This window comes from Triturus cristatus, chromosome 10 (genome assembly GCF_964204655.1).
Source record: "Triturus cristatus chromosome 10, aTriCri1.1, whole genome shotgun sequence".
Classification (NCBI taxonomy): Eukaryota; Metazoa; Chordata; class Amphibia; order Caudata; family Salamandridae; genus Triturus; species Triturus cristatus.
Window position 1 is genome coordinate 192,904,786 of NC_140593.1, and position 22,573 is coordinate 192,927,358.

Genomic DNA, 22,573 nt, shown 5'->3' on the forward strand with positions numbered 1-22,573 from the left:
GACGTTCAGACATCTGATGCTTGCTCGGAGGAGAATTGCAGTGTATCTGGCGACATCTGATGCTTGCTTGGAGGAGAAATGCAGTGTATCTGGGTGTCATATCTGAACTATAACTTATAAAAGGAGACTCCAGTCATCCACCAAGGACAGAGGGATATATCAATAATACATAATGATTTTAAGGAAAGGAGAAATGTTTTTCTTCAACAGACAGTTGCAGATTAGTCGCACTTTGATTACAATCTTAATATTTAATCAACATCTCTAACGTTTATAGGGTATCAACTGCAGAGGTATACACCACAGAGCCACATTTCATTTAATTCCTCGGTAGTCAAATTGATTACAAATGTTATATATATTTAAAGTACACTCAATGGTATGTTAGCGGTAACTAGCTAATGACAAGAATGGTCCCTATGCATACAAGTTGTTCAATGTGTAACACAAGAATTAGGGTGTCAAAATGTAACGAAAGACTGATTTCCCATGTTTGGTGCCACTTTACGAACAATGAATATTCAACTGGGGGTACTAAACCACCTTAAATTAAGACAATTTTCCTTATGATTCTGGATATGGGAGAAATTTGGTACTATGGTGGGATATTTGGCACATATATATACCAAACTTGATGATGTCCGATTGAATGAAACGCATTGGATGGGCTGATTGACTTTTTGGTAAAGGAATCAATAAAATTGGACTTGAACAAAAATACATGATTCCTGATGGACTGAATTAGATTGAACGGATTTTATTTGTGAGTTTTGGATGACAAAATAGAATACTTTGAACTTTCATTGCTCAGATTGAGACATACTAAGTGTGATTATGTCTTCTCCTTTTTCCTTGTTGTATAAATGTAATGAAAGACCATAATGAAGACAATTCTTCTAGTAGAAAAATCTTACAATATTAGACTCCAGATAAGGGCTATAGCTGTTACACTCTGAAAAATGTTATTTATGGGGCACATTCTTTTAATTAGTTAGGGACTTTTAAAACAGCCTCCCCTTGAAGTTAGAAATGTATCCTTTTGGTGGGTATCATGTTTATCTGATCCACTTATTAAAGTTACAGCTGATAACTGATTAAATTCCCCTCTGAAGCATTGTTTTGCTGCAGAGAAGGATTGTACATGATTTTACCAATTCGATTTAGGAAGCAATTCCCTTGGATAAAGAAGTCTTGCTAAGTCGGCAGATCTCTTCCCATGCCTGTTTCCATTAGCGAACTGGAGGTGAATTGGGAGAAAACTGTTTCTTCAATGTAGGGTGAAGGTATACTATGAGTCCCTGGAGTATCATGCTTCTTAAGTAAACAGGTAGGGAAGATAATGGGCAGGAAAATAGAAAAGGTAATGTGAATGTCAATGTAATCAAAGCTACACACATTATGCAAAACAAAGTAAAAAACACATTTCACAGCTCCTCACCCTAAGACAAATATGCAAACTCATCGTCCTCCAAAATATTAGCTCCTACTTAAAGTGATGTGGCCAATTTAGCTTGTGAGATGGCCATATGGTCATCTGAGTCAGAGACCCCTATGATTGGGAAACAAATTTGGCTAGTAGAGACATATTTTGTGTCTTTTGGTGCACTTCCTGAGTGCAGGGATAAATGCTTTTGGAATGAGTTTGTGGTAGCCTGATTTGCCCATAATGAAGACAGAATTATCCAGAGTCAAATCAGCCTTCAGAGAGTGGAAATATTTGGCTAGACTGCTATGAAATCGAAGGAAATTAGACAATGCAAATATTATCCTGGACTAAGCCTATTTAAAAAAAATAATAATAATAATTCACAAGACAATTAATTTCAGATTTGCGTTTGATTTCATTTGGTTGCAGAAAGTATGGGTGGGCAGAACACGTGGAATTTCCAACAGGCAGAAAATGCGTGCCCTGGTGACCGTACTGCAATTTAGGGCTGTTAGTAAAATATCTACTCGAAAAAGTAATTTGAGTTTATTTTGCTGCTTCTCAAGTGGAAAATCTACTCCAGATGAAACCCTCTGACCATGCACGCTCGTGACCATCGGCTTTAGAAAAACATGCTGGAAGGCTTCCTAGCCGGCAGAAACCCCGCTGGGACAGCCAAATCTCGCTTGCTCACTGGCTGCAGCCTCGCAATGTTTCCATTATCATTGCTTTGCTCAAAGAGGAAAGAAATTCTGCCACAATGGTGATCACCATATGGTGGAAATTGACCAGAACTCCATGTTCCAAGAGATAACGTGGAGTCACCAAATTCCTCCAATTTCGCAAGCAGAATTAAAAATTCCACCCGGGCCTATAAAAGATCTCAAAATAGAGGTTGCCTTATTCCTGCCAGTACTCCCACCTTTTCCAAACTCAGTCCTATGCCTTCTTTGCTATGAATATTATCTGGTGTTTGCTGACAATGTCCTATTGTACAAAAGAGGTATATCTTGTGTTTTCATCTTTTTCCTCTTACATTCAACTGTGCATAGAATATTAATTTATTGTACGACATATGTTTTGGCGGAAAAAAAATTACTTAAGAAAAAAAGAAAACATTAAAAAAAATAAGTACATTTTTTTCATTACTTCCATTATTTGATATTAGTTCAGACTGTCACCCATCTACATAGTAGGAATGGCGCCTTGCAGAAATATGATTTTTTTTTTAAAGTATGCTTTCTTTTATCATTACAAAGAACATGAATCAATATTAAAGTGCTGTATTTCTCCATACCCCAAAATATCTTGAGACATCATTTAAAAGATAATTTCATGTAGTAAATGTACAAGATACGCCACTTTTGTTCGCATTTATGAACTATACAGCACTCAAACAAAGATGCATTTACTTTACAAGTACATATATTTAATATTATTCATCTCAAATATTTTTTGCCTCACACATCAATAATCTTTTACAAATGTAACCATACCTTCAGTTAAAAAAATACAAAGTTTCTCATCTAATGAGATGGCTCTTCATGTCAAATCTGTAAAGACACATTCAAATTTTACATTTTGTTTTCACACAAAACCATATAATTTTGCGAGTCGGACCAGCCTCTTGGATGAAAATGATTGGGTTTTAGAGATATACAATATGTAGTATTATATATACATAAGGTATGTCTATTGCTTGAAAGAGAGCTAAAGCGCAAACACAATTATTCACTTTTGAAATTGTTAAAAAAATCCTGCAGTGGGACATTTTCAGGTTCTGCTAAGCTGCCCAACAGAGCACAATTACAACACTGACTCACAGCTATCTACCAAGACAAATATCCTTGTATTTATATGCAACTTTCATAAACAACAAGATAATGACACATTAAGGTTGCATAGAAAGTGAAACTTCAAAAACATGAACGCACAATAAGGCACAGATTGTCAACATTTAATATAACTGACATGTGGGTACTTGGCATGTGTCACAACTTCAGCCAGTTTTGAGTTATGAACTACCACTGCTTTTCATTGGGGAACCTAAAGTATCTAGTGGTAAAAGTGGCAACTACAAGTCTAATTTTAAACATGATATTGGTTAAAAGAAGGGCTGAAGGAATGGAAAGTCAGGACCACATGTGAGCTACAAAATAACTGTAGCAAGCACTACTTAATTTGCAAGCATAAAGGCCTTGTGTCACATAATCAAAATAATATTTATGTTGACCCTGTTTCACGTCCAACAGTAGTCCATCTAACATGCATTAGCATTTTGTGGCATTAATTTTCAGTATCTATACTAAAAACATAAGTGAACCACTGTACAGAAAAGCTACAGCCTGCATGTATGTGTTGTGCCATCTTAATTACTACAAGTATTTTACACAATAGCCATCGAGTTAATAAGGCTTCTGTAACATCTGTGCGTTGATTGGAAATGTACTTAGGTTGTATAGAAATTTATTATCTATTAAATTGTAGCGTAATTTACATTGAATGTCCATGAAGAAACATGTGACACTTTTATTAATTCATTTAGAATATTACTATTGGTCACTGAACAACTTCCTGCATGCAAATAGCTGGCTTTGGTTCCAAGCATCAAGTTGAAGTGTGGGCTGCAGTCTAGCGTGAGCTGGAAATGTTCAATGACTAAGGTGCAATATACAGCATACCTGTACGAAAACAGGAATATTAATATTAATATGCACGTGCCTCAGAACATGTTTCAGAAGTAGAGAATTGTGTGTGCTGTTGTCACCTGCTATTGTCTGATAGGCACTTTTTGCTGTTGATAAAAGGACCGCACTGGTTTATTTTACAAAAAGTGCAAAGCACACACTTCTTTGCATAAAAGTAATATACTGCAAAGATGTGATGGATGTGTACAAAAACACAGACAAAAACAACAGAACACATCAAACTTACAAAAAGCAGATGTCCGATGTCCTCTAATAAGTGCTTTTGGTTTTCATCAGCTATGAACCTGATTTTACTTCACTTGCAGTGAAATTGCACTGGTAGAGAAAACATTAGCACTTTACACACAGTTACAATTAAGGCTTCCGAAAGAGTGCAAATTTGTTTTCCAACTAAAACAAAGTATTTGCCTTATACTATGATTACTGCTCAGTACTTACAAATTATGGATATTTTGTTGTTAAAAAGCCAATGTTCTGTAGTACTGAAAATATAATATGCACTTGTATTTCAGGAAAAAAGAGTGTTCTCTCCCTAAAAATATATAATTGCCTCACTGCCCTTCAAAAGAGCTTTGGATAGATTCCTTATTGGATTTAGTGCAATAAGACTCAAATTCCATATAAAGTCTTGCTTTAGGAGGACTTTCCAAATTCACAGTCTAAACTTCACACCATCCTTCAACAGCCAACAGAGTAACACTCAAAATTCCATGTGATCTTACACATCACGTCACATCTGTTTACATAAATCCACTGGATGCCAGATCTGGATACGTTCGGGGCTCTGTTCGATGAGGCGCAGGCTGAAAAGGTGCCGTACTTTGCGTGCTATTTACAATGTTTAATGGAGTCGGATATGAATTGATGATATTTCCTCCACTGAAACCATTTTGGAACTGAAAGAAAAAAAGTACACCATCAGAACGTATATAGGTTACTGGCCCCTTTCGGAACTGTCGTTCTACAGATAATATATATATGCACATGGACTTAAAGTAGTATTATTATATTTCTTCTTAAAGTTAAATATGAGGAAGAATATTAAAATAGAATGAGTGAAAATAACATCAGAACAACTTTTTAGCTTTTAATAATGTGTTTGAAACCTCTTTTAATAGTAATACATCATAGACCACAGGAGTTGTAACTTTCAAAAAAACATGCCTTGAAGACAGAATTCAAAGACCATCAAGGTCTCTTCTATCAGGTGTAATATATAAGGAATTTATTCGACATCTTGGCATGATCCTTACAATATTGGCAGATGAGGGAGTTCTTCTAGCCCCTATGAGGCGTAACATTCATTAACTGCTTTATAAAGCATTCCTTTCAGGGAAAATGTACAAGGTTAGTCATGATGCAGCATGCATTGTTGCAAACATACCCCATAAGGCAACATTTCCGAAGTTGATCTCTTAAAGATATCTGTTACAGAATCAGTAGCCACTAGGTTGTCAGCTGGTAGTCATAGCATTAGGTGATACAAGTGAGCTTAAACACAGTTTGGTGTTTCTCTGCTTTAAAATTGTTGGAATAAACATTATCAAATTCAACTGACTCAGAGTGACCTTACTACGAATTATGATGGATGAATAAAGTATGCATTGTAAACAATGGTACTGCTGCAGTGTCAATGCTAAACAAGAGCATCTAGGATGTCACTGATTTAGCATTCAAAGCTTGTGTTAGAACCCATCTCGGGGTCCATAGCACACACCAGTTACTGGGCCTGTCCATATCTTGGAAAATAAACTATTATGACCACAGATAAATGAGCATCAGTAAACCCATTTAACATTTGGCCATAGGGGTAGGGAGGCTTCCAGTCCGAGGCTTACTCGATGAGCTGGTGTGAGGTTCAAATTTAACATTCAACAAAATGGCTCTTAGGAAAAGGAAAAGTACTTCAATACACCATTTATGCAATAACACACAAAAGGCATAGGTGCAAGGAACACTGGTTATAACTAAGGTGCTACAGGAAAAGGCATATATAATCATACTCGGAAAGAAATTCCCAGGTGCATGCTCATAGCAGAGGATACAAAGGGATTACTTTATCCACGATCCTTAGGTCCATCTCTTGTGCTTGAACCCCATTATAGTTTGAGAACCAAAACTAGGTCTATAGAGGACCACTGTACCCTCAAATAATGCTGGTACCTGTATACTTGCTTGCATGTTCTGGCAGGACTTCAGTCTTAAGGTCGCTGCTGTTGTGGTTCAGTGCATTAGGCCCTGCCTCTTTCTTGACACAAGAGGCAAGGTTACAAATGTTACAATTGTGCTTAGAAATTGGCAGCAGCCTTTGATGCAGTTCTGGCCCAAACCACCAAATGACAGGTGAAGAGCGCTAACCTACACGTCCACAGGCAAATTCAAAGGAGTTTGTATGGGGACTAGGGCTGGTCCCAAGAGCCTGCTCCCCAGAGCCTCTGTCACATGACTCCGGGGGAAGGGAGGGAGGGTAAATGCCACAGGGTATGCTTAAAGTACCATAACATGTACAGGAGTTCATTGGGGCAGCAATGGCTGATTCATCATTCTAGTCACATATCACTGATGTCCAATAGGCCTGGGGTTTACCAAGGGAATGCGGTCACACATTCTTTTCAGTGAAGCACACCTTCGGCCCTAGGGATGAAGCGGATCCACTTCAGCATCAGGGTGGAATCCTGGGCTGTCCCTCTGGTGAGTCCATGATTCCGATTGTTCTTGGATCTTGGAGGGAGCTGAGAACATTTCAGGCCTGTGAAGATAGCTGGGGGCACACACCATCGTGGCAGGACACTCCTCATCTACAGGCAGCGAAACATAGGTGTGATTTACAAAAGTGTGTGTAAAGTTTTAGTCCGATTCTTTTGGGCATCACCTTTACCAGTCTGCTCAAGATGGTCTTCTGCTCTGGGCAGATTTCCTCCTACAGGGATTCTCACTACTCCTGTTACTCAGCAATCTAGAGAGATTCTTTTCAAAGGCAGACACTTGGCTTCCCTCAGGCAAGTAGTTGCAAACATATGGTGATGTCCCCCTCTGAGAGACTGGTCTCAAAAGTTTCCTTGCCACTCTGAAAAGTGTAAGCTTCAATGGGCAGCGAGAAATCCTGGAAACATTTGCATCTGGTTCAGTCCTCCAGGCGCAGATTGTTGATTCCTCATGCACTATTCTGGAAATGGTTCAAAGTGGTTCCCTTACTTTGGGTATCGCTCCTCTCCACAGCAGACACTGTCTTTGCCTTGATGCTTCAACAGGAGGCTGCTGAGGGGAATTTCCATAGAAAGTACCCATAACACAGACACAAAAAGAAGTGAAGGCATCCACCTGACAGCTATCAGCCTTTTGGGGTAAGTACTACTGGGGGAACAGAAGGCAATAATTTCCCCGAAATGTTAATTCCATCTTGCTCGTAATCTGTTGATCATTAAAGTATTGTCCAGCTTATACTTTCTCAAGTAAAACTGAGCGTTTGTTGGACAACATAACCATCAGAACTGTGCAAGACTGATTTCCTGCACACAATCTGGACATGTTGGCCGAAGTCCTGCTAGCTGGCAGTGCACCATCTGTACCCCTAACTTGACAGGATAACAAATGTACTGTGCAACCTCAGCACATGACAACCCTGACTCCCCAAGGAAACTGAGGTAACAGATCTGGAAACCCTTTTGCTTATTTATGCATACCTAAAGAGACACACAGGAAATACACAGTAAAGTGTTTCAATATTTATTAAAGTATTGATATTCTTAAGTATGATACTGCAATAATCAATAGAAGGAAACTTAATAATGTGATTAACATTATGATAATGGTGTAAAAGATGAACAGTTCAACCATCTTGCTTATTACAGAAAATATATGCTTGCATGCAAGTACTTCAATATGCTGTAATCCTACCTAGAGCATCCTACCTTATCATGTCTAGTGTGAGTGAATCTGCCAAATCTCTGTAGGTTGATCTAACTCCCTGTTACCTGAGTGTTAGTGTCATGAAGCTGCCCATCTTGGTGTAGAGCCAGACGGCATCTCTTGCATGAAGCAAACACGAATCAGCTAAGCTGGATTTCCTGAACGGATTGAAGTCTCAGTGCCAGTGAAATGCTTCTCTGTCTAAACAAAGGCTTAATGTCATATATACTATTGGGATAGCTCTATTGCAGAGCGGGCAAAAACAAATAACATCTTTCACGCTGAACTTAGTCCTTGCACAGAATGTTCAAGGTGTTCTGATGGAGTGCTATGAAGTGGCACTGTAAGCAAAACTGAGTTTGAAGAATATTATCCAAAATGTGCACACAAATGAATGTGTGTCAAATGTCCCCATGTTTATGGAGAGAAGGCAACTTAAGAACGTATGTAAAAATGGCATTTTTTAACCGGGCCTAATACCTCCACTTGACACCCACTCCTTGGACGTGAGCCAATTTAAACAAGGGTATCTAGATACTATGTTAAACCTATATGTAAAAACATAAAAACCGTAAAACAATTTGGGATGTTAAAAGCAAGTTTGAATTAAAAAAATGTACCAATCCTCGAAATTGCCAGATTGTTTATGTGTTTCAAGGAGGGGATGCAAGATTGCTGTTCCCAGCAACGGCATACGAAGTTCCCAGCGGCACCAAACACATAAAGTCTATACAGGAAAGATGTTTCAGTCCATCCTCCTCAGAGTCCGCCAAGGGAGGAACAGCCAGTGCAGATTACGTAGAAGGCGAGCCAGGATCCAGAAAAACCAAGAGCTGAAGCCTCCCAGGAGGGCTCATAATATGCATTCAGGAGCAATGACAAGAGAGCGGTTAGGGGGTCCACCAGTTGGGCAATGTCTATATATTCAAGCAGTTGCAATTCCAAGCATATGTCCAGGGCACGCTCAAAGGTGCACAACAGGCAGTGGAAAATGGGCTGCACGCAGTGTAGCCAGACAACCAAAATGATAAGAAACAATGGTCGTTCAATTCCTGATGCAAGGGTGCACCAAAGCACTGTATAATATGTTCTCGACACAGGAGCAAGTGTGGTAGTGCTATTCCCATTTAGCCTTATGATGGGACATCCTTTGTTGAGCAGAAAAAATAAAAGCACAGTGCCAACACCTAGGCACAGGACAAGCGGTAATCCTCCAAAAATGCTGCCAAGTATGGAGTGTATGAATGATGGAATAACTCCGAAGACTTTGTGTAAGGTGCAAACCAACCCAGAGCCAATTGTCTTAAAGAAGTGGGACACTCCTGCTGTATTAGACATGTTAAAAATGCGGCGCACAAGCTCCCCAAAATGGTGTGAGAAATTAGTGCAGAGTAGCGACTGTATCTCAGAAGAAGACCTTGCAACTTGAACATCAAATGTCTCCCTTTCAGATGTTAAGGCCACATCTTTCTGGAACAATAAGGTTCTCTGTCTGTTTAAAGCGTTAAAGCACACATTTGTAAGCTTCATCAAAGGGCAAAGCATTGCATCCTTAACTGTGCTGGCTGGTGGAAACATTACTTGTATCCTTACAGTCACAATCACAGAGACCGTTAATAGATAGTCAATGCCTTGTCTCATTCCACAGCAGCCTTGATCATTCAGCATCAACTAACTTCAATTCAAGAGTAATCTGAAAGCTGGACGGATCACACCAGCTGAGGAACCTTTCAAGCAGCATAACAAGTTTGCCGTAGACATGCAACATGCCTGCAAACTAAGGAATATCCCAAGGCACTCTCACAGTCAGTCCCACTAAGAAAAACCAAAATCTCCCTATTCCAACATCAGTATCTGAAAGGTAAGATCCATGATTTGTGTACATACCCTTCTCCTAGCATCTCTTATTTTCCCACTTGATCGTGCTGCAAGCAGTATTGGATGTGAAATGCCGAAACTGGCAGAGAAATGAATCAGTGGATTATCCAATATACTGAAGGTGTTTCAGCAAAAAGGAATAGTAGTTTCTCTAGCTTTTCTATGTGCAATATGGTATATGATGCATCCTTTTTTGCCATGACTGTCTGTTCTTTTGTGAGGTTATATGGCAAAATCAAGCTAGTGGCATTTAGGTGTTTCCACAGAACGCGACCAGACCGGATCATCTGCACAATCTAACTCAGTAACATTATAGCTATAAGCTGCGACAACCCATTTTGTGCAGAAGACAAGTCACTCTGTATGATAACAATTGCAGAAGACACTATGTTATCCAGAGAGTCAATCCTGGTAAATAGAGTAGTCATACCATTATCTGCTACTGCAAGAGCTCTTTCTAAATTAGCCCAGTTAATGTTGCCTTATCTCTCAAAGCTTCCTGCTGCGGTATCTTCCACACTTCATTGTATATTGCATACAGAAAGCGCTTTCGACATGGTCTTCTAGGACTGAGTAAAAAGTCCTGTAATCCCATGTCATCAGAAAGAAGGGACAAGTGTTGTTTTACATGAGACAATGTTGAGTTTTTTAGCCAATCTAGGCATAACTTTCCAACATTGTAAATTATTACAACCCCTGAGCCTACTGATACTAAACCCATAGGTGTCACCCAGATAGTAAGCCTGACATCCGTTAGTGTCTAACAGCCACACTAACTATTTTTTCTGATTGGTACGTGCAGAATTGTATGAGCCATTGCGAAGCAGGGTGTCTAATGTTTCATCCGTATAATTTGTGAATTGTTGCCAGTTTGCAAATCGTGCAAATGTTGGAATGTTTGGAGAGTTTAAATGTTTTATCTTGTCCAGGCCCGGACAAGATGTTTGCAGCACAGTTTTGTTCAGAAAAATCCTTTATTGTGGTATAAGGCATGCTCTAAATAAAGCCTTGTTTCTCTGAAGATGACAATCATAAGTTACCCAAATGGATTTCAAATCAACAGTGTCTTCAAACAAGTCAAACCCTTGTAAGACTGTTCAAAGTGTTCTGACAGAGTGTCTACGAAGTGGTATTGTAAGCGAACCTGAGTTTGAAGAATATTATCCCATATACGCATGCAAATGAATGTGTGTCAAATGTCAACGTGTTTAGGGAGCAAGGCATCTTAAGAACGTGTGCATGTAAAAATGGCATTTCTTAACTGGGCCTAATGCCTCCATGTGACAAAAGGAAGTCCAAGTGATTCTTCTAGAAGACAAACAAATGTTTCTTTCCATCCAAAAACTGGATGACAGCTAATATGCATAAACTAAAGTCTGATGAACAGGCAAACATCCAGCCTGGATGGCAATGAAAGTAACATATTAAAACCCGGTAAGATAAACAGGGCTATATCACATAAAGTGCTGATTTTGAGACACAGTCGCTGCCACAGGTTTAATCTGACTGGTGTCTTATAGAGCTGCAGAGCTGAAATAGAACTATTTTATCACCGTAGGCAGTGGTAAATGGCTTTTTGTCACAGGCATGTGGTGCGTCTGGATGGAAATGTAGCAGCATTTGTTGGCATATCAAAGAAAAACAACAGAACACAGTACAATAACTCAAATACTCAAAGCAACATGAAAAATAACCCCTTAGATGCGGGTGTCGGCCAATGACCAACACCCACAATACCTGCCCAGTGAGCCTGTCTGCCATTGGCTGACACTTGGGAGGCACATAAAGGTCCCTCTGATGCCCTGCACTAGAGGGAGTCCTTTATTGCTTTTTAACCTTGGGCTACTTGGGAAGTACTTCCCTAGCAGCCTGAGTCTTTTGTTTTGTTTTAGTGTAATGATGATCAGCATGCAGGGCGCACCGACGTCATTACATTAAAGTGAAAGTAAAATGAGCCTTTGGGCTTCTGTTAATTTAACTTGATCAGTGATCAGGGGCATATCTCAGCTCTCCCGAGCACTGAGTGGGGGAGGTATAATATCTTGGCCCAGTGGATCCCAGTTCGGGGATCGCCACAGGAGAGCAATCCCTAAGCAGAGATCCACCCACTAGACACCAGGAACTTTAGGGAAGCAGCCCCTTGGGCAAGAGCTTGTGCTCTCCCACCTCCATAATAGAGCAGTCTTTCTGCCCCCACCCTGGAGGGCGGTTAGGGGTAATAACCCCCAATCCGCCTACCCGAGGGGCATGAGGGTGCCGAAAGCCCACTAGACACAAGGGTCTATTTTTTAAATAAATATAGTGGTGGGGGCTGCCCACTATAATCTTAGAGCCCGCAGTAGGGGGCTCTGCCAGCCATTAAAAGTCCGCTCCAACATTAAAGCCAAAGGTGAGGGCCTTTAACAAGGGAGCGGGCCTTTAATGGCCGGTCGAGCCTGCTACAGAGGGCTCTAAGGCTATTAGAACATTCCACCCCTAGAGAGAAGAATGTTGTAATTAGTAGAAACGAATACCTCTATGTGCTTGAGTGGGTTTAAAAAAATTAAAAGCACTGTGCCACTTTTGTAGCTGGGACTAGTGCTCGCAACAGGAACAAATCAAACCGAGGTCAATGGGAGTCTGCTCCTATTGACCTTGGTTTGATCTGTTACTGTTGTGGGTTTTCTATCTGTTCCTGTTTTCCTTTATTTCCCCCCAAAAATCAAAATGTAGCTATACTTTGCCTAATTTCTTGTTCCCCTCTACCCTAACTACCACAGTACATCACAACAACATTACACTGCAATGAAAGAACACAAAAACCCAGCATCCTCAAAAACAGAAATATTACATAACTGTCAAAACGAAATGCCACACAAAATATGAACACAAACATTTTTGTCACATATTACCAACTTCAAAAATCTGCATTCACAAAACAGTGTAAAAGGTGCCTGCACTAAGCACGACCCGCTCCCACATAACAAATCCTTCTGGGACGTTCCAGTGATGATTACCTCACTATTCAGTTTGGCAGAGCACAGGTTTGATGATTAGAGTGGCTACCTGAACGGATGTAAATCTAATGAATCCACAGTAGTTCCGAGGCCTAGAGCCAACACATAAGCAGACCATTTGAGGTGTGGGTCACTGTCACTCGGAAATTTACCACCTTTCCCCATCCTGGTGCACTCACAACATGTTTAAGCCTTTTCAGCCTCCAGTGGCCAACACATGCTTGCCCTAACTACTTACCTGTTTGACCTATCCCGGTGCACAGTCTTTCTTTGCCATCTTATCCACCTTAAGTTCATACTCGCTTGGGGGGGTTGGGCATATTTATCAGGGTCTGCACAGCCACTGATCGTGGTTACATATGCATGGTACCTGTCATTGATACACAGTTTGTTGTAGCCTGGCCAATCACAAGATAAAGTTTGACGAAATCCCTTCATGTGTACCTGGACCACAATTTCCTGTCACCCCCATTCCAACCAAGAAAATATATATTCTGGTTTTTGATGTGAATTACCAAACTTTATCTTCTGATTGGCCAGGTGACAACAAACTGTTTATTCAGTATCAGTTCTTTGTAGTCTTTAAAACTCTATGTCCCCCTATACTTTGAATTTTTTGACACCCTTGAGCACTCCTTTACACGTTCCCCTTGGAACAACCTTTCTTCATTTTACGACCCTCTCCATTTTTCTGAACCATGTTGTGTCTTTTATCAATTGAATAAATATTAATTGTTTTGTAAATTGGTTGTTGCACATCTTCTATATTTTTTCAAATCCAAATGGTTGAATATAAACTGTGAGCTGACATCTGCTAGCTCTGAAATGTTTGAACTGATTATCGTGTTAAACAAAATAAGTTCCTATTAAATTATTGGTCAAGGATCATTGTTCTCTGTATCAATCAATACCCAGGTCTAAGGACTTAATCGGGTTACCCCATTGTTTATAATGGGCTCCTCCTGAGGAGAGCGGGGGTAGGTACAGAGCACCGATTTGATGGAAAAGTCAGAGGCAGAACTAGAGGAGGGGCTGCTGACTAGGATCAGAGCCTCACCGGATCGTCAATGTAGGAGAGGGGCTAACTAGGAAATCAGTGACCAAGGTAGCCTGGTGCAAACTCAACGAAAACATTGGAAAAGTAGGATGGTGACTTTGCGTGCACATGAGGAGAGCAGAGCTAGCCCACTGAACCGAGTGAAAGGACGGACCCTGGCCAGAGGTGGGATCCTTCGGACCAGAGGACATGGTTGTTGCAGAAGACAGCATCAAGCACAGAGGGGGAGATCTCAAGTGGAACTTGCCCTACATGCAGGGTTGTCTAAGAAGATGGGAACGCTGTGTTAAGGAATAACCAGTGGACCTCCTCTAAGCCAAAATGTACCCACTACTGCAGAAGGGCAGGTCAGGGACCAACTATGTGCCCTGGGCTCAGATGGATAACGAAGGGCTCAGGACTAAACTACTGCTGTTGCTGGATGGAGTGGGGAAATGGACCCCATGTTTTAAGAAGAACACAGCGGGAGTAAATCTAGCGATAGGCGATGTTAAGAGTGTGCTAAGCAACCTCATCAGAGAGCAGACTAACACGGTGTTCACCTGAGCTTTATTCCAAGCAGTCACGTTGAGAAACACCGAGCATGATGAGAATGCATTCAATTCGTACAAGCACAATATATGGACGGCCCTGACGGAAATGTTCCCGGCCCGCCATGATGTAGGAGGGTTAATGGCAGAAACTATAAAACCTGGAGAGTTTCTGGAAAAAATAAGGGAATGACAGGGTCAAGAGTATGGACAGCCATGGACCAACAAGGGCTTGCAAGTAGCATTCTTGTATAATATCCACAAAAAGGGGCTGCTCACCGAGATGAAGAGCGGTTTGGACAGCATAGTGGGGTTGAACACCAAACCCTGGTGGGGGATACAAGGTCAAATATTACACTATTACAAAACGAAACAAGAAAAGGACAGGGAGAAACAGGAACAAACCAAGAGAGACACCACTAAGTTATTTCAAAACAAGTTGAAAAAGACCATCCTCAAGGAGGCCGTGTTTGTCGCGAGCGTGCAAATGGTATCAGTCTTGAAGGGGGCTCCACCACCAAACACAAGAGGGTTTCAACCTAACTATAACGCCAGAAGTCAGGGAGGTTGCCACTAGTCAGACCTTAGAATATGTTACTATTGCAACAGAATGGGACAAAAGGCCAACCGATGCCAGCTAAAAGCACACCATGAACAGAGGTTGATAAGCCTAAGCCAGTCCCCGCAAAACCCCCATCCACAAAACCAAGTCCAATGGTTAAAGTTAGAGTTAACGGACATCTATATAGATCAGGGGTCTCCAACCTTTTTTGTGGTGAGAGCTACTTCTGATCAGGGAAAATTATCATTGGCTATTAAAGGCCGAACAACTCGTGCATTGTTCCCAGAGTCACCCCTCCCCCTACTTCATTGACTAAAGGGCCTCTAGGGAGAAAGCGATACACATTTAGTGTATGCAATGAACAACATGGAATCAGAAAACCTGGAATTATTCCTGGCTTCCCTTTTCAACAAATGGTTTGATCCTGAGCTCTGCAGTCACCAGCTAAGTAGACTACAATCGTAAGAAATTATAGGGCTCTGCAGAGCTGTGCAAAGCTACCAGCATACTGAAAAACAGACTGCACGTCTTGTCATCCATCACACTATGTCCCTTAACATGGTAAATGCAGCTTGGTTTTCATCACGCATGACATTGAAACATGTGCCTTATAGGAACACAAAATAATGACAACATCAGTCCAGCCACATAGCTTACATGACCTAGCTTGCAGACCATGTAGGTAAGAGCTTCATTGCCCCACTAAGGGGTAGTACATGCTATATAAATTCTGTAATAAAATTATTTTGTTACACCATGCCTTCTTTTTCTTTATTATCAGATCTTGCCTTCTTTTTCTTTATCAGACCTTGAGATGCTTGAATTCAGGGTGTGCACTGTGCACTATACAAAAACTTTCATGTTGCTTCATGTAGTTAGATCCTATGCCACATGTATGGAACACAACTTCCCTTTTAATTCATTAATATAGCATTTTCATCATGGATGGGGGGAGTCCATGACTGTTTCATGTTTAAAAACTATCACTTCTAAAAAAGCCTCTAAGGCAGTGATATAATTTGATGTTCTGATTGAGTGGTTCCACATGTCGGAGAAATACAAGTTGTGATTATTTTCAAAAAATGGCATTTCTGTATTACTTTTGTGTCATGTTTTGCAATATTTTCTAATTTGTGTTTGTGCTAGGAAGGGGTCATACAGCTAAGCTTAGTTCATGTCTCATCTTTCACTGTTAGGGTCATGTCTCAGCTTTCCCTGTTTATTGGCTGTATTTACAACAGAAAATATAGGCACTGTAATAGTGAGGTACATTTTATTTTAATGTGATACATTTAAAATGATGTGTTAAGCCTTATGTTCATTGTGCCAATAAATTAACACTTCATTTTAAATATCTCCCGTTATTTAATTACATTGAAGCAGCGTTTTAAAGGGTTTCTTAAAAAAATATTAAATAAAGTACCTCCTGCAAGTTGCCCCTATGCACAAACCGGAGTCAGGAACTCAATTTTACGTTTCTCTCATTATTCCATTGAAATGTAATGAAAAGAACCGTAAAATGATATTTCTGTCTCCTGTTTTGGGCAGGAACAACTTGCAATGTGCTTTACGTAAAAATGAAAGATCCCTGTATATCGCTGCTTTAACGTAATGTTGAATTAAAACAGCATTTCAGACAGATTTTTTCCTACAAAATAAAGTATCTTTTGCATTTGATGCCCTGAATAAAGCATTACACAGCCATCTTTTTCTAAACAAAACGTTTCTCTCTGCCACAAACCTTATGCCGGCAGGCTGGTTGTGCCTCTAGGGCTGCTGCTCAGGCCGCACAAGTCGTGCATGATCAAAGTGAGATGCTGGGCAGCAGATGGCAGGTGTTGTGGTTTCCTGTGGGCAGTTTAACACTGCTCCTGCCGGGCCAGGATCACTCGCTTTGTCCCAAAGCTCCCCAGCTAAGCTCAATAACCAATGGGAGCAGTTGGTTCGTGAGGCAGCCGACAGGAACACATAAGAGGCTCAAAAGGCCTAAAAATATACAAAATGACAATGACTGGGTATAAAAGTGGACATCGAGCCGCGAGCTACTGACAGATTGTCAGCAAGCTACCAGTAGCTCGCGATCGACCCGTTTGAGACCCTGGATCCTTTACTTTAGCCCAGGGCACTCAACAAGATTGCCCGTTGTCTCCACTCTTGTTTCTGTTAGTGATTGGGCCACTCCTTTCCTCCCTCAAGCACTATCATGATGTCAAAGGCATGCACTTCCACTCAGGCAGGAAGCTAGCTCCTGAATATGCCGCTGATGTATTAATATTCACGGATAAAGTAGACACGGCCAACCCTCACATTGTGTTAGAAATTGAGAGTTTCTCTTGGGTCTCAGGTTACAACCAAGACTAAGGTCTTCTCATCACATGTCCACTGCACCTCATCAACACTGTGTGTCTCTGGCCTGAAATGGCAGCCAGAGGCCCTTAATTACTTTTGCATCTGGTTCAGTAAAGATCTGAACACCTCTGCCATGTTTAATTAAAACAAAACATTGTCCGAAATTAAAGATCTGCTAAACACATGGTCACCCAAATATATCTTGTGGTGGGGTCGGGCAGACACGGTTAAAATGATGATAGCGCCATTGGTCAACTTCCTTACGAATATGTTCCCTATCAACCTCTCCACTACCTTCTTCAAATCTGTGTATAAGCAAATATATAAGTTTCTTTTGGAAGGTAAGAGCGCTAGGATTTCCGGTGCTATGCAGAAGCTGAATAAGACAGAGAGTGGTCTGAATCTGCCTGAATTTCCAAGATATCAACAGGCCTTCTTGGCAGCTCAGTGCTCATGGTGGTTCAGAGATGCAGATGATCATTCCCCCCTATGGCTTCAGACTGAATTTTAGTTAGTTCACCCTCCACCTCTTAGCTCTACACTTTCCATTTGGGGTCCAACAAAACTCCCACAGCCTCAATCTCAACTCATACTTTCAGATGCAATCTCCGCTCTATTGTGAATAGATACGCTTTTGGGTAAACACCTATCTGACTCAACTTTGGCCTCCTTATGGCACAATCACAAGATCAATTTAGACGGGAAGACTGTATTTTGGGATTTGTGGGCAAGCAAGGCCATAAACATCACTGGGTATCTGGGTACTGTCCTGAACCCTGCTCCCTTTGCTTCCTTGAGTGCACAGTATAACCTTCTCCTCATAGCATTTTATAGTATCTTGAGACTTAAGAGCGCCATCAGGAAATTGCTGAGGCCTCACTCCCTTGACCTCTCAGGGCTACTTGGTAACATAAGGAGATTAGGCAACTCTGCATCACACCTGTATACATTGTTCAAACCTTCTAGAAAGCACCTACTCAAGACCCTAAAAATGAAATGGCTAGCGTGTATTCCATCAGCACATATCTCCCACTTTAAGAATGCAACATAGAACAGAATCTGACAATCTCCTTTTGTGGAGAAAATTACTCCGGCACTCGCACAATCTGGATTCTGGGCTATACTCAAGACATATAGGACTCCGTCCAAACTGTATAAATTGGGGCTCATTTCAACAGACAGTTGTTGGTGCTGCTGTGAGAATGCAGGTTCACTTGAGCACATGTTTCTCTCATGTAAAGTGGTTCAACCCCACTGGTTCAGAATACAGCAGACAATTGAAGATATTTTTAAGAGACCGTTTGCAACCTCCTGTTTGACTGTGACACTGGAAATTGCAGCCCACACACACACCATTGACCTTCCTAAACATGACCTACTGTTAATAGAGCTGATAGTGCCACTGGGTGTTAAAATTATACTATCGGAATGGAAGTCGTCTACCAAGGTTCCTTTCAATAAATTGTGGAATATGCTATGCTCCACTAGAAGCGCAAATAACATAATGTACAGCAAGCTACATAACACATCCAGCGCAAGACGCCTCTGGAATTCCTTTGACCATTATCTGCAGAAAGCTAAACAACCGTAAATAGCATACATCCATATAGTGCTTTGGGCTGTCCAGTGTACTTTCACTCATATAGTATATGTCTCACATATGGTACTATCGAGCCTACCTGGCTTGTCATCGTCAACGGATCCCCCCACCCTTGTTCCATTATTCTTTCTCTATTCATTGTTTCCGCTTGAAGTGGCCTTTCCTTCCTGTCCTACTTTGACACAGTGTATTCTGATGAGGGCATAATGTTCATTGTTCATCAGAGGTGCTCACATGTTGTATCTTAAGATTTTAAGATTATTGTACCTCATTTAGGTGTCTCTTTAACGCTGATTTGTATTCGCTTTTGTTTGTCTGAGATTTTTACTCAGTAACATTAACACTTTATAGGACTACCCTGGCATTGTACTGCCACCTCATGCTGACATATACCGTGCAATTTTTATTATGCATAAAATTTCAATAACATTGGTTCAAATTAAAAAAGAATGATGAAATCCATTATTTATAGTGGTATTATACGCAATGGAGAAAAATAATGCAAATGTTACTGAAAGTCCCCATAGCACCGCCCTTTTTTTTGGAGAGAATAATTAATCTTGTATCAACCCAGTCAAGTATTGTGGAAAGTACACATGACCATGTTGCTTAGTCCATATTTTAAGTTATTCTGGGTGATCGAATGGTCCTTCGTAGCCCTTGGCCTCAACTACAGAACTTCCTGCTTTTCTCAATCCATAATAGACACAACCATTTGACCTTTGGGAATGCTACTTACATCCATCTTACTGTTGATTAAATTGCCCTCAGGCTTGCCTGGAACATAACATGTACATCCTCAGGAAAGAGTCCATTTGTCAAATACATACAAAACACCATTGCATCTTAATTTAGTAGTTGGTATGTACCATATGCACTTTCACCAGTACTACATAAATACATACAATTATATTTGTTTAAATATTTCATGAAAACAAGTGCCTCATTGAAGATGACACTGTATACAGTCACACATCTGTGTGTATCTGTATTTCATATGGGAGTGAGAGGATTCAGAATATGCATCTTTCGATAACTCTTGGTGTTGATCGCGTACAGCTTTCCTGCACAGTGCTGGCAAAGGCCCCAGCCACTGGGCAAACATATTAAAACACTACACTACACTACTTCACTAAGGTGGACTGTGCCATATTTTGGCAACCTGGTATTCAGAGGGTGAGGAATAGGTTACACATACATTAATAAGCATAATATTAAATATAGCTTTGCTATGTTTTTTATAAAACACTGGATATTTTGGATTAATTGATTGATAGATTGCACTAGCTATTCTGCAAAACATTGTGGAAATCCACAGACAACAAAGACATGGTGTTATATTGTTACAAGATATGCTGCCTAAAAGGATATTCAGCAATAAACATGATTAAACAAGATAAATAATAATTTATGTGGCACTTAATATCACAGTTTTTAAAACTTTTACGACTATCTGATTCATGGCAGTCATCTGATTAATTTTAGAAGGATAAAGTGTGTCTCTTTTGAAATTCAAAGTAGTTTTCATCAACAGCTAACACATATCTCACTGACCAATCTTGACAGCTAAATTTGAGCCATTAAAATATTCAAGAACACTCGAGATCTCACTAGATTACAAAACAGTGCCTTGACAATAACAACCAACACGATGACATCTCTAAAACTTACCCAGAAGAACAATGGCAGGAGATCAAGGGATAAGTGAATCAACAAGGGCTTATAGAATCAAATGACTATAGTGTACACCAGAAAACAATGATTATTGTTTGCATAAATAAGTACACAAAAGTACGACAAAAGGAAGCAGCGAAATCAACTTGAGAAGTAGTGTCGTCTGGCTCGCCACAGTGTGCAGTTTGTGCTGATTTTTCAGTGCAGAATGAGCTCCTGGCACTAAAAATCAGAGCGAACAGCTCAGCTTGCCTAATTTCGCCCATTTGTGGAACTTTGCGGAATTTCACAGAGTTTTCATGTAACTCTGCAGAATTCTGAGGAGTGAAACTCCATGAGTTCCCTTCACCCCTACTCAACACCAACCCTGCGAGCTCCAGTCTTTGGGTGCAATGAGCAATAAGTACATAAACAGACACAGAAAGATTCCAAGGGCATTAAAACTAACAAGTACAGAGGGGTCAAAGGTTCTGCTCAGTCAAAAGCTGCTTCTGAAATTCAGGAAATGTCTTAGCACCAAAGTCATCAGTAGCTGCCTTTGCACACAGACACCATCCTGGGAAAATAGTTTTTCTATTACGTTAAATGGTAGATATTTAATATATTAGAAGATCAGAGACTGCACCAATGGGAGATATCGAATGAGTGGCACATGAACAAGAGTGGCTATAAACAGCAGCGATACACATCTTCTCACCCAAATATACAGAAGGGAAGAGCGCTGCATCAGTGTTTTCAAGTTATTAGAGACACCGACGGAGCAGGTGTAGTTGTGGTGCTACCCACAGGGAGCAGCCACAAGCACAAAAAAAATGTAGAAGACACCTCTGTTGTTGGTGCTGAAAGCAAACATTGCAATCATACTGCGTTACCACCTCAAAGTGGAAGTCTACAGGGGGTACTGTATCCCTCGGGCAAAAGCTTCTTATAAACCATAGGAAATTACTTGGCAGAAAAGCTACTAGCCGTTGTGTGTGCACAAGGAGCCATTCTTGGTAGGATTATATGAAAGCTAAACAGTTGAGAGAAAAAGGCATCAGGAAAAAGATCAGTGCTGGTGCCAGAGAAGGATACCCCGAGCAATGCAGGGGAGCTGTGTATAGTGGGTCTTCCTTACAAAGATGCACCTTCTCTCACCTGTGCATACTTATGGGAAATAGTGCTGTGTGGTGGCTGTTCTCAAGGGAAAGGAAACACACCAAGTCAGCAGGAATATTTGCAATGCCACACAAGGAGAAGCCACAAGCATAAACAAAAAAAGTGAAAGGTACCTCAATAAAGCACGGAAACCGCTTTGGCAGGACAGGTATTTGACCAAAAGCAGTAGAAATGTCAGCTTTTCTTGTTTCACTTATATGACTTAGGTAAGTCATCTTGGAGTCAGGCTGTCCTGATTGGCATAAAAAGAAAAACCAATAAGGGAGCCTTCAAAGGTGGAGACTCACACTTTTGAGTCCTGAAAAATGCTCAAATTGCCTGCAGCCATGGAAAAATGTATGAAAAGGGTTGTTTTGCTTTTTGAAAGCATCTGTGACATTAGGTTTGAAAGTGACAAAAAGTTTGATGACTGATTGCATTTCACAGATGGAAAATTGTGACTTATGAGTTGCAGAGAAAGAACTCCTTAAGAGGTTGAATGAAGCAATAAACAGCAAATGGCATGAGGGGAAGGTTGACATCTTCTCTAAGTGCTTAATATGAGGCAGTGGTTGCCCGTGCGAGCTACCAACACTCATCTAAAGAGCCAGCATGAGTGAGATAATGGGGCAGGGAGGTGATGATTAAAAGAGGCATTAGGCAGAATCACAACTATGCAGCTTTGTTATTCAGCACCCCCCAATATTCGTAGTCCCAGATGTACGACTTTGGGCCCCAGGACTTATT

At 40.7% G+C, this 22,573-nt stretch overlaps 1 protein-coding gene across 1 annotated transcript in view; it reads right to left on the reverse strand.

The window, feature by feature from the left end:
• Positions 1-2,833: 2,833 nt before the first annotated feature.
• AHR (aryl hydrocarbon receptor) overlaps positions 2,834-22,573 on the reverse strand; it is a 342,269-nt gene continuing 322,529 nt past the window's right edge. Inside the window, exon 11 of the mRNA XM_085630795.1 lies at positions 2,834-5,030. Coding sequence (XP_085486921.1) covers positions 4,875-5,030 — 156 coding nt within the window. The 3' untranslated portion in view covers positions 2,834-4,874. The remainder of the gene's footprint in view (positions 5,031-22,573) is intronic.